A 13,646-nucleotide genomic window follows, 5' to 3' on the forward strand; every position below is an offset into this window, starting at 1 on the left:
GAAATTGCACAACAAATTGTATGATCTATTTTCTCCTGTTACTCTTGTTGAAATGAAAAATTTGAGGCAAAAGGAACATGTTTGTGGTAAAACTGTATTTTTTTCATTTTCACGGCTCAACGTTGTAGAATTGTGTGAAGCACCTGGGAGTTCAAGGTTCCCACTACATACTACACTGGTCCATTTTCTCTTGCTACCATTGTGAAAATGAAAAATTTGGGGCAAAAGGAACATGTTTGGGGGAAAAATGTATTTTTACGGTATAACGTTGTAAAATTCTGTGAAGCACCTGGGGGTTCAAGGTGCTCACTATACCTATAGATAAGTTCCTTGAAGGTGTAGTTTCCAAAATGGGGTCACTTGTGGGGGGTTTCCATTGTTTAGGCACATTAGGGCTTTGCAAACACGACATGTGTCAGCTATCTATTCCAGCCAATTTTGCGCTCCAAACGTCAAATGGCGCTCCTTCCCTTCTGAGCCCTGCCGTGCACCTAAACAGTAGTTTTCCACCACATATGGAGTACCTGAGTACACAGAAGGAATTGCACAACAAACTGCACAGTTCATTTTCTCCTGTTACCCTTGTAAAAATGCAAAATTTGGAGGTAAATTAACATTCTTATGGGAAAAATTAAAAGGTTAAAAAACTTCTTGAATGTGGTTTTGAGCAGTTGAATGGTGTCACTTTGGAATATTATATGTCATAAAGACCCCTCAAAGTCACTTCAAATGTGAAGTGGTCCCTAAAAAAATGGTTTTGTAAATTTTGTTGGAAAAATTAGAAATTGCTGATAAACTTTTAACCCGTCTAACTTCCAAAGAAAAAATATTATGTTTAAAAGATGATGCTAATATGAAGTAGACACGTGGTAAATGTTATTTATTATTTTATGCGACATAACTGGTTTAAAGGCATAAAAATTAAAAGTTGGAAAATTGCAAATGTTAAAAATTGTTCCCAAATTTCTGTTATCTTCACAAATAAACGCCTAAAAGTCATATTGACCAAATTTTACTACTATCATGAAGTACAATATGTCACATTATTGCCAGGGAAAATGGGTACCTACCGTGTCCCTCGAGTTGAGGGAACCCTAGGGTATCCCTGTCCCCCCAGATTTCTTCCGATGGTGGAGACGCCGGGGTCTAGTACCTTGCATTGCTCCTATAATAACACATATCTGTTCCCTCCACCCTAGGGAGGTATGGGATGAAAGTGTATAGGATAACACAAACCAAACAGACAGGGATAAATAGACACCTTCATAATTAAGGGTGCGCAGTCACCTGAAACGCGTAGATGTCGCATATCATGTAACTTGCATCGCTGATGCTGTTTTATCCTCTAGTGAGCACTTTCAGTGAATAAAGTAAGAAGTTTGTTCACATGTTTGTTGAGCTGGATTTTTTTCTATATTGTAAACAGACTGGGATAAAAGAAAGCTACAATCATATAAATACACTCATAAAACAACTGAGAGGAGGGAAACAGGGGAGGTGAAGGTGGGAAAACCAAATGAGAGAGGATAAGGATAAAAACGCACAACCAACTCCATGCAGAAATCTACTGAAAATCACTCCAAATGCCTGCTACAAAGACCGAAGCAGTTCTAACTACCGCAGGTGTATGTGTCACCGGATGCTGTGATCGTCTGACCACACTCTGTCACGATATCCACCATGACACAATATATCATAAAAAAAATCAATCTCAGAATCACTGGGATAAGATGAAGCGTTCTAGAGTTATTAGCTCATAAAAAAAATTGTTTAATCCAAAAAATAAGGAGAAAGTAATACCCTAAACAAATATAAATTATTCTATATTATAGATTTCAAGTAGACACATCAACACTGAATTGAAAAAAATTGGCCTGGCTAGCGTCAATCATAAATGAAATTCTATAGTAATTAATTGTGTCCCCAAATAATAGAACACAATTAAAGTCTAAAATGGTACAAAGAACTGTGAAACACCCCAAGATTCAGGACCTGTATGTGACCTGTGTGATTTCTAATTACAAGTATTACAAGTTATGCAGCAACAATCAAAATTATCATCTGTTTTGTGGACAGTCCTAATTTTGATGGATATTCCTATTGAGTTTATTTTGGGGAAATGTTTGTCTTGATATCTGTGTTTTGTTTTTTTTACATAAATCCTCAGCTATGCAAGTTGTAATCTGATCTGTTTGTTCAGTGAATTCCGTGCATTATTAGATCCTTGAAAAGTGACGTGAAAATGTCTACATGTTAATACTACGGCTGGTGACATGAAGAATTAGTGTCTTCAACTCTTCATCTAAACATGATATATTGTGCCATGTTTTATCCCTTAGGCGCCAGTTTTCTTCTGAATACTTTACGTTCACATTAATATTAAGACCCCCAGCTCAACCTTGTACAAATGTTTCAGACCTGAACTTTTCAAAATTGCTGATCAGGATTCATGCAATTAAAGGGAATCTGTCAGTAGGATGAACCCTCCTAAGCCGTCTATATGGGCACTCAGGTCATAGAAAGTTGAATAAAATGATACCTTGATAGCTGCGATCTGATGTTTCATTCCAAAAATATACAAATTTTTATCAATATGTAAATGAGCTGTTAAGATCTATGATCCGGACATAGATCTTCCTGAGAATCTGCCTTCAGAGATTATTTTCAATGAAAGGGGAGTTACCAGTGTAAAACATGTAATGACTGACAGTCTGCTCTCCTGATCTACATGTCTCACACTGGTAAAATCTCCTTCCATTTATAATAAACTCTGGGCATTCTCTGGGAGATCTATGTCCGGCCCATAGAAATCTTAACAGCTGATTTACATATTAAGAAAAATGTGGATAACTCTTTAATAAAGCATCGGATTACAGATATCAAGGTATCATTTTATTCAACTTCCTATGATCTACATACTTATATAGGCGGCTTAGAAGGGTTGATCCTACTGACAGATTCCCTTTAAAAGCATCACTTGGGAAAACATTTTCCAACATGCCAGGGCAGTAAGGTATTCTACATCTTATTTTTTAGGTTATGCATCCATCTGCCTCACAGGCATCACCGCAGATTCCATCATATTTTGCAGGAAAAAAAAAAGACCTTCATGAAGGAAGTTGATGTACTCTGTTGGGCCTCAATCATGAAGCGGATCCTTCTATGTGTTACATTTTCCATTAAAGTGAAGAAAAACCATAACTTAGGCTAGTTTCACATTTGCGTTTAAAAACGCAGCGTTTAAAACGCAAACGCAGGTGGTGAAAAAAACGCATGTAAACGCGTGCAAACGCTGCGTTTTTTAGACGCATGCGTTTCCACATGCGGTAAAAAAACGCGTCGTTTTGACGCGTTTACATGCGTTTTTTCCTGCGTTTGCGTTTTTGAAACACATGCTGAGAAGTGTGTGACAGCTGCCAAACATCAAAATCAACAAGAAAACCCACTATAAATAGAAATAGCTAGGGTTGGGGTTAGGGTTAGGGTTAGGATCCCTAGGGTTAGGGGTAGGGTTAGGGGTAGGGTTAGGATCCCTAGGAATAGGGGTAGGGTTAGGGTTAGGATCCCTAGGGTTAGGGGTAGGGTTAGGGGTAGGGTTAGGGTTTGGATCCCTTTATCACCTTGACGGTGGGGGGTGGCTTATCAGTGTGTATTCTTGTTTTTTTCTATTGAAACGCATGCGTTTAAAAACGCAACCAAACGCATGTGCTTAAAAACGCATGCGTTTACATAGACAGCAATACGTTTTTTTGCCGCAAAAAAATGCATGTGTTTTTTTGCGGCAAAAAAAGCCTCTAGAAATTACTACATGTTGCATTTCAGCAACAAAACGCAAGCATAGAAACGTCAAACGAGGCAAAACGCATACAAAACGCATGCGTTTTTTTGCGCTAAAACGCAGCGGCAAAAAACGCAAATGTGAAACCAGCCTTACAGTATATGTTAACAAAGAAAATCTAAAAAAAAAGTGAATACACAAATAGTGGAGAAAATAAAGATGTTATACCTGTACTTTTACACAAATCTTGTAATTAGGTAAAGTTTGTTGCCTTCATTCATTATAAAGCTGCTTTTTAGGGCAGGAACTATGCAGATTACTATGCTTTTTAATTTACCGTACACACTTTTCAAGTGGGTGGTTCTTTTTCATCAGCATACTGCCAGCACTATGGCTGCTGGAACTTCCTTTCCCTCATTTTGCAGCATGCATTATCCAAAGGTCTGCCTGCCCTAACTGACATCGTATGCTGCTGCTAGAGACAGATTACACTTGACAGCAGACAGTGACAAGTTATACAGAAGAAACACACCATGTCGCCCACACTTTAGACTATGGCTATGTTCACATGTTGAGTTTTTGGCGAGTTTTTTTACACTGCATGTTTTGAAAAAATACAAATAACCTATTGTACTAAATAGGTGCAGAAAATCTGCAACATTAAAAACTCGCCAAAACCTCATCGTGTGAATATAGCCTAATTGTACAGGGATAGACATAATAAAAAAGGCTTATTTGCAGATTGTCTGAACCTACACCAGCTATTTAAGTAAGGAAACCTGTAAAATAGAGATCTGAAGGGGCCGTGAGCTGGTTTTCTAGCACTCTGTTCACACTGCATTTATGGAAAAGAGGTTGCTCACTTTTTCTCTTATTTATATGCAGGTAATTAGGTTTAAAAATCACTTTTGCAATTGTGTTTTATTCCAAATTTTGCACCATCTTTAGTCCTTGTGTTGCATGCACTGTGTATTGCTAGCTGCAGAATGAGTTAACTGAGAATCTGTCAGTAAGCTTATTCTGATGGGCTGTTTGAACTCTTTTAGCTGTCTTTTCTGAGCTCCTCTCAGCTTTGCAGGATTTTAACCCCTTCATGACCTTGCCATTTTCCATTTTTGCGCTTTAATTTTTTCCTTCCATTTTTCCCAAAGCCATAACATTTTTATTTTTCTGTCAATATTCCTATACGAGGGCCTGTTGTTTTTTGCAGGACAAGTTGTGCTTTTGAACGACACCACTAATTATACCATATAATGTACTGGAACAGTGGTATAAAAATCCAAGTGCGGTGAAATTGAAAAAAAATATTTAATTCCACGATTGTTTTTTGTTTTGTTTTTTATTCACCATGTTCACCAAATGCTAAAACTGACCTGCCATTATGATGGCCATCAGCCATCAAGTGCGGGGGGGGGAGATGCAGGCTCAGCGTCGGAGCCCGTAACAAACACCGGAGCACGACCTTTGACGTACCTATATGTCAAAGGTGGTGAAGGGGTTAATGTTACAGTCATCACTTGTCTTCATATACCTTTTGATTTTTGCTTGTATACGGCCTATGAGCATTAATACCATTAATACCATAATCTGTTACCCATTTACTATTTCTGCCCCTCTGTGTTCCTACTTCTTTAAGTCTTGATGATGATGTTGATGATGATGTCTTCACCTTAGATGCTTTGTTTTTAAATATTTTGTTTTAGTAATTAATTTTCTTATGCTGTATTTTGGATTAATTTGGTATGTAATAAAATTTGATTTCTATTTTTCTTTTCTTTTTTTTTTATCTCTGTGGGTTTTCTAACTCCATGTATTTATATGACTTACACTTTCATTGAAGTTTTTCCCCATATAACTACAGTATATGCATATTTGAGGGTCTATGGTTCCTCTACTTTATCATATCACATTTTGTCTTTGGAATTTATGATAGGGAAACAAAGAGCCTGTAAAAACCAAAAGGTATAATAATATTTAATGAAATCCAATTACAAAAATGGGTTTTACCCTCGAATACATGCATGTGAGAACATTCTATATAAAGTGACCTCCAAGCCTGGTCAGAGAAAATAACTTTGTAAGAAGTTCTGGGATTGGACTTCAGAGGACGGAGGTAATTATTAATCTCCTCCAGAAGAAATGGTGATCATTACCATGAGTCCTGGGTCATGTCAACAGAAAAGCGTCCCCAGACCATTCACGTGTGGGGGCTTTTCATCCATGGAAGGGGCTCACTCACAATTTTGCCTGAAAACACTGCCATGAATAAAGAATGGGATCTAAACCTCTTCCAAGGGCAACTTCTCCTAACCACCTAGGAGCAATCCGGTGATGAGCGATGCTTTTTCCTGCATGATGGAGACCATGTCACAAGGCACAAGAGATAACTAAGTGGCTTTGTGAGCAAAACATTGAAATTTTAGGTGCATGTCCCGAAAACTTCCTAGATCTCAATCCCATTGAGAACCTGTGGTCCATCCTCAAAAAACGAGAGGACAAAAAAAAACGAAATTGTGATAAATTCCAGGCCCTGATTAGGCAAGAATGAGCTGTCATCAGTCACGATTTGGCCCAGAAGCTGATAAGGGGGAGAGCGGAAGTCTTGAAAAATAAGGGTCGACGCTGTAACTATTGAGTCTTTCCATAAACTTATGAAATGTTTATAACTGTACTTCAGTGATCAGAGAAATATGCGACAAACAGATCTAAAAGCAACGAAGAAGCAATCAATCAATCTGTCAATCTCAAAACTTTTGGCCAGGACTGTACTTAAATATTGATTTACAATCATGATGCTATGAGAAGTACTTCTGCATTTCAGAACATGATTTTTATGGTTTGAATAAATGCATGATTTATATATTTATATACCTGCTTGTCGTGTGCAATTCGGAAGAGGGCCGAGCCGTGCTCCTCTCGCCTATTCATTGCTGCAGTCAGAGGGACATTTGTGTTGATGTTACTATAACTACAAGGGATTGAGTCCAGCCCGAGCCCGGTCATAAACCCAACCTGGTACAATGGGAGGCGGAATCTTCAGCTGAAGAGATGCAGTCTCCCTGTTACGTGATACAAGCGCTCACAGTACAAAGCATTATTAACACCATCACTGCCACATCGCACTGGATACAGTCCCCAACTGGTCAATGGTAAAGATGAGATAAAGTAGAAATCAATATCAAGAGTCAATATTAACTTTGAGGATTGCCACCCCCAATAGGTGGCGCTAGATTTCTTGTCCTCTTCCTCTCTAAGGCTATGTGCACATGATGCGGATTTAGTGCGGATCTGCAACGTTTTTTTTCGTGCAGAAACGCTGCAGATCCACAGAGTGATTTACAGTACAATGTAAATCAATAGGAAAAAAAAACGCTGTGCAGATGGTGCTGAAAAATCCACATGGAAAACGCAGCAGATTGAAAGAAGTAGCATGTCACTTCTTTTGTGCGGATCTGCAGCGTATCTGCACCCTTCCATTATAGAAATCCACAGGGGTAAAAAACGCATGAAATCCGCACAAAATCTGCAGCAAATCCGCAAGAAAAACGCACAAAATCCGCAAGAAAAATGCATCAAGTCTACACCTGCGTTTTCTGCCAGGAGATGCAGATTTTGTGCAGAAAATTCTGCACCCCAATCTGCAACGTGTGCACATAGCCTAAATGTTTTTTTCTTCCTAAATTTCAAGGGCAACCTCTGTGCAGATGCCTGAATGTAAAGAGGATTGCCAGCTCAGAGACTAATGTCTGTGTGAGGAACTAGGAAAGAAATATATCTTGGTACCGTGTTGTGCATAAATATGTGATTCTTCAGAATTTGTTTTAGTCTTTGCCTGATGAAGAGACCTGTGTAGTCTCGAAAGCTTGCAATTTGTTACCATCTTTTCAGTTAGCCATTAAAAGGTATCAACCACTGAGGACTCTCAATTCTAAATATTTTTGTGTGAGGAACTGTGACTCTGTAAATTAGTGAGCTGGTCCCAAAAGTGCGCTAATTGCCAGACAATAGCTACTGCATGGCATGGCTGCCATAAGAAATGACCATGTGGAGGGTCCATGACTTCTATTGTGGATATGTTGGGTGATGCATTATGAAAGAGTCAAAGAAACTCTGCCTGAGGTGCTGCTGAAGTGATTGCTAGCAGGTGTAATCCATCACAAGTACAAGTCACGTGTCACCAGTTTAGCTCATTGGTGAATACACGCTGTCTACTACCACTCAAACTTCTTGCCTCTCAATAAGATTCTGTAACCATCAAGCTTGTTGCCTCCCAGTGAATAACGTTTTCTTGAACTGTTTCTGGAGTGTTTCTGCTTGCAATACATCTATGAGCAGGGATACCACGCTCTCCATTAATAGACAGTGTGTCCACACACATCACCCATGCACATTGCTTACAAACTGGAATCAGTGGAGTTTACGATTGAATTAAAGGGGCACATCTCGTTTTTATTTTGTCTCTATTACAATCGTAACCCCACTTTCCCGAGCAAAAAGATTAATCGGCCCAAGCTCTTTTAGATAACCCAATGCATCCATAGAAGGAGAAAAGCTAAAATCTCATCATGAGACCAATGAAAATGATATCAACGGAGATGATGGGCATATTCCATTAAACAGCATAATCCTCTAAAGCAGTGTTTCCAAACTCCAGTCCTCACGGACCCCACGGGTCATGTTTTCAGGATTTCCTTAGTATTGTGCAAGTAGTGGAAGTATTATCAAGGCATCAGGAATTGTCTCACCTGTGCAACACTATGGAAATCCTGAAAACATGACCCGTGGGGTCCGTGAGGACTGGAGTTTGGAAACACTGCTCTAAAGAATAGTTTCTTGACAAGTTCAAGAAGTATCATTTCTCCTTGCGGAGAGTGACATGATAAGCATGTCGAGGTGAGGAGACTTAAAGCCGCAATGCTCCTCTGGGAAATATGCAAATTGTCTCTTCAGAGAGGAAGAGGACTAGAACTCTAGTGCCACCTATTGGAGGTAGCAACCCTAACAGTCAATGTCGACCCTTTAACGAGCCTTGTCACATGACTTAGGATAAAAGCCAAACCAGAATCTCAATTTGCAGACACTGTGTTTCGGGGTACTGCCCCTCGTCAGTGCAAAGTGGACTGTTAGGATTGCTACCTCCTAAAGGTGGCACTAGAGTTCTAGTCCTCTTCCTCTCTGAAGAGACATTTTGAAAAGTTCAATAATTTACTATTTTTCCATATCTTCTGCTTCAAACGTTGGGTGCCAAACATTACAAAGCTCCGTATTTTACTTCTATTTTTATTACAGATTCTTATACAGCTACTTTTACTATTATTCATATTTAGCTTTAATATTTATTTTTTGCTATGCACTGACACACTTAGGGGACCATGAGACAACGGTAATAAAAAGTGACCAACCCTTCATAAACATAGTTAAAAAGGATTAAATAGTATCTGATGACCTGTCACTTACAAGTCTGAGAGGATCCAGCCATGACTATTACCTGTTACACATACAAGCTCAGTATAATAATCCCTTAGAGGACGTTATGGCAGACTGCGTGGAGCAGATATTGTCTTCCGATAACCCTTTTCCTCCCTATAAAGACTCTGCTACAAATGTTTTATTTTAATGAGTGGGGGTTGGCCGTGGTTTTTAGTAATAAATGCACAGTGCAAACGTTAATTTACCAATGGGGTTACGGTATAACAGTATATGGCATATAACGCCCGATGGTCCAACGCCACCATATCATATCAATCACCAGCTGTGACTTCCAAACTTTTACCTCCACAAGCCATTTCTAAGAATAAGTAGCCTTTTAAAAGATAATCAATCCCTTTATGACTACAAGGCGCCACTCCTATTGTGTTGTGACATTCAGTATACATTAGTCGGGATGATGCCCTAGCAGCTGCTCAGCCTCATGCTTTATTCTCTGACCTGTGCCACCATCCTCTTACGCATTGTCCGGTCATTGGTCATGTACGAAAACCAACAACTTGTCAATCAACCAAAGGAAGGTGGCGCTAGGCTGAGCGGCTGTAAGTGCATCCTCGTCCTTCACTGCATTTCCAGACCGGTGTATACTGAACATTTAAACATGATTTTGTGGTGCTGGAGAAGATGTTTAGGAAGTCTAACTTGACCGGACTCGTTCTTTCATGCGATCATCCTGTGTAACGTCAAATACTGAAATCTCGGACCTCTCTTAAATTATGTTTGCTAACCAGGTGTGAGAGACGTACAGCGCCTCATTTACAAGCAACAAAAGGCAGAATGTATCCAAGAAAACGGAAAAGAAAAACCTTTTTGATGTCGTCTCATCCTGTGCGTGCTTATATATGTATGCTGTATGTTTTCTCAGACTTTCCAGCTACCTGACCTGAAAAGAAACCTGTCAGCAGATTTTTCCATATGGAAGTAGTGGTATCACTGTATTTGTTCCTCAGTATAAATGATACTTTTTGTGCAGAGATTTGATGTACCAGTCATTAAAAATATAGCGTGTTAGCAACCATATTCAAATCAGGTTGGAAGTACACTGGGAGGTGGGTAGGGATGAGCGGACCCGCGACCCAAACTGTATTCCAAAGTTCAGTTCAGCTACCAAAACTGTACCAGAATCTGAATCCCATTGAAAAGGACGAGGACCCGAACTTTCCTGGAAAAAAAAATCTCTCTCTCATTCTTTCTCTCTCTCTCTGCAACAGTCTTTCCCCAGAACTCCAAATTTTGCAACGGTCTTCCGAAAGAAGTCCGTGTTCGGCATTTAGCAGCGGATATTAACTGTCTGGTACAAACCCCAAACATTTGAGTTCAGGTTCGCTCATCTCTATCCTCGTGTCTCCGCTCATCCCTTATCACCACACTTTTCCTAGTTTAAAAATAAATTTAAAAAAACATATTTGGTATAGTGTCTGTAAAAATCCCATCTATCGGAACCTAAATTATTTTAACTGTACGGTAAACGCTAAAAAAAAAATTAAATGCCAAAATTGCTGTTTTTTGTTACCGGACTCCAGTTAGAAAATGCAGTAAAAAGTGTTAAACGTTGTACCCCAAAATAATAAGCCCTCACCAAGCTCAGCTCCATGGACAAAAAAATTTAAAAAAATATGAGTATCAGAAGATGGTGACACAATCAAAATATACTGTATATATTTTTTTATTAAAACATGCAGAATTTTTTTAACCACTAAGATATTAAAAGTTTGGTATCGCCATAATCGTTCTGACCTGGAGAAGCATATTATCAAGTGAACTCCATAGAAACAAAACCTAAAATACAAAAGTAGAATTGCATTTTTTTTTTTCACCATTTCACCAAGCTTAAAATGGTAAAATTTGTTCAATATGACTTGCGTTTATTTGTGACATTTCCCACACTTTACATCAGCACAATTTTTGAAACTGTTTTTGTTAGGAAGTTAGAAGGTTTAAAAGTTGACCAGTCGTTTCTCATTTTTCCAACAAAATTTACAAAACCATTTTTTAGGGACCACCTCACATTTGAAGTGACTTTGGGTGCCTATATGGCAGAAAATACCCAAAAGGGACAACATTCTAAAAACTGTACCCCTCAAAGTCATCAAAACCACATTCAAAAAGTTTATTAACCCTACAGGTACTTCTATTCAGGAATTAATGCAGTGATGAAGGAAAAAATGAACATTTTACTTTTTTTTTCACAAAAATTTTACTTCGGCCCCAATAATTATTTCAAAAAATTGGTTGTGTAATTTCTCCTAAATATGCCAACACCCCATATGTGTGGGAAAACTACTGTTTGGATGCATGACAGGGCTCAGAAGGGAAGGAGCACAGTTTGACTTTTTGAACACAAAAATGTCTGGAATGCCATGTCGCATTTGGAGAGTCCCTGCTGTGCTTAAACAGTGTAAGCCCCCACAAGTTATCCCATTTTGGAAACTAGACCTCTCAAGGAATGTATCTAGATGTGTGGTGAGCTCCTTAAACCACCATGTGATTCAGAGAAGTTTATAAACTAAAATAAAATAAATATTAACACAAAAAATTTCCCACAAAAATGTTCTTTTACCCCAATTTTTTTTTATTTTCACAAGGGGAACAGGAGAAATTGCCCCATGCAATTAATTTTGCAGTTTCGTGGTGGATAACTACTATGTGTGCGCACATCAGGGCTCAGAAAGGAAGGAGCGCCATTTGACTTTTTAATCTCAAAATTGGCTGGAATTGTTAATGGACGCCACATCAGATTTGGAGAGCCCCTGATGTACTGTATCTAAACAGTGGAAACCCCTCACTAGTGATGTCATTTTGGAAACTAGACCGCACAAGGAATTTATCTAGATATGTGATGAGAACTTTAAACCCCCAGGAGCGTCACAGAAGTTTATAATGTTGAACTGTGAATATTACAAATTATTTTTTCTTGCAAAAAATGTTGGTTTAGCTCCAATTTTTTCATTTTCACAGGGCTATCAGGGTCAAAATGGACCATACAATTTGTTGTTCAATTTCTCCTGAGTACACCAATGCTCAGAAGGGAAGAAGCTCCATACTGGAGTTCATATTTCGCTGGAATGTTTTTTAAGGTGCCATGACACCTCAGAAAAGACCATGAGGTGCCAGAACAGCACAAACCTCCCATAATATACATTATGTCATCAGGATGCTGCAACAGAGGCAGGCCAGATGACTGCAGTTTATGGTTTCTCTAACTCCTGCACTGGTTAGAAGTACTTCACAATCATAATAAACAGTGCAGTTTTTTCCTTGCTGCCAGTACAAGGGTTAATCTGTTCAGTTGAAGCTCCTGGAGCTTTCCTAGTTAGATTGTCTCAGCTGTTCTGTGTTGACCACACCTCTCTGCTATGTATTGCCTCTGGCACTTAGGGATTGCCAGTGTTAGTTCTTACTGCCTGGTTCTGGAGACAGAGGAGTATTCGTGGTTGGAGTTAGTGTTTGGAGATTGTTCCTTGGAGTTTTGCCTGTATGCACATCCTCATCTTCTCCTATTTGGTTTCTCCTTCCTATAACTCCCATGTGTCCCACTCTGTTGACTGGTGTGTATATTTTATATGGTTGATATTTTCATTTATCCCTGTCTTCCCTAGTTTGTCTAGTTAGTATGTTCCTATATACTTCAGCTTCCCATTACCCTGGGTGGGGGAGGGGACAGATCAAGGTAGATATATGATATGATATGCATTAACAGATAGCAGACCTGAGTGAGGACTTGCATTTTTGTGGATTGAGTTAAAGCTTTTATTGGGAACATTTTACATAACGTTTGGGATCACATTTATCCTGCGCTCTACGCTGAGCACTTACTTTGGGGTTTCCATCTAAATCTTCGAATGACATGACATTCTCTAGGGATCCATTCACTATAATGAGGCAGCAGAGTAAGTCTGAACTCCATCTGGCCTCTGCCCTTCTTTTCAGTGGTGCACAAAACGGTGGCCGACCACACCTTATGCATGCCTAAAAAGATGGACACTGTTGGATCATAGGCCAGACAGTGTCCACACTGTCCCCATCTGCCTCATTATAGGGGTTCCATCTGAATCACCTATTTCAGAGGTTTACACGGACACCCCAGTGTAAGCGCTCAGCATAGAGTGCAGGATAAATGTGACCTGAGCTTAACTGTGATCTTTGGGAGGCAGAATAAACAAATCAGTAGGAGGTCAAGAATTGTTTTTTTTTATTTTTATGATGCTCCTTGTGCAGTATAAGTGATTAGATGACTTTATTCTTCGGGTCGGTGCGATTACAGCGATACCAGAATTATGTCAGGTTTTTATGTTTGGCTTCTGTCACACACTAAAAGATGCTTTGTTTTTGCAAAAAAAATTTTTTGCATCGCCATATTTTGAGAGTTATATTTTTCCTA

General features: G+C 39.1%; 1 protein-coding gene across 3 annotated transcripts in view; it reads right to left on the bottom strand.

Moving 5' to 3' along the window:
• Positions 1-6,725, bottom strand: part of LMNTD2 (lamin tail domain containing 2) — a 214,378-nt gene extending 207,653 nt beyond the window's left edge. For 2 of the 3 annotated variants that reach the window (XM_077292673.1, XM_077292671.1), the window contains exon 1: positions 6,650-6,725. In XM_077292673.1, the coding sequence (XP_077148788.1) occupies positions 6,650-6,706 (57 nt within the window). In that variant the 5' untranslated portion in view covers positions 6,707-6,725. The remainder of the gene's footprint in view (positions 1-6,649) is intronic. The other variant, XM_077292672.1, reaches the window with a different exon arrangement.
• Between the last annotated feature and the right edge of the window lie 6,921 nt (positions 6,726-13,646).

This window comes from Ranitomeya variabilis, chromosome 2 (assembly GCF_051348905.1).
Source record: "Ranitomeya variabilis isolate aRanVar5 chromosome 2, aRanVar5.hap1, whole genome shotgun sequence".
NCBI classification, from domain to species: Eukaryota; Metazoa; Chordata; class Amphibia; order Anura; family Dendrobatidae; genus Ranitomeya; species Ranitomeya variabilis.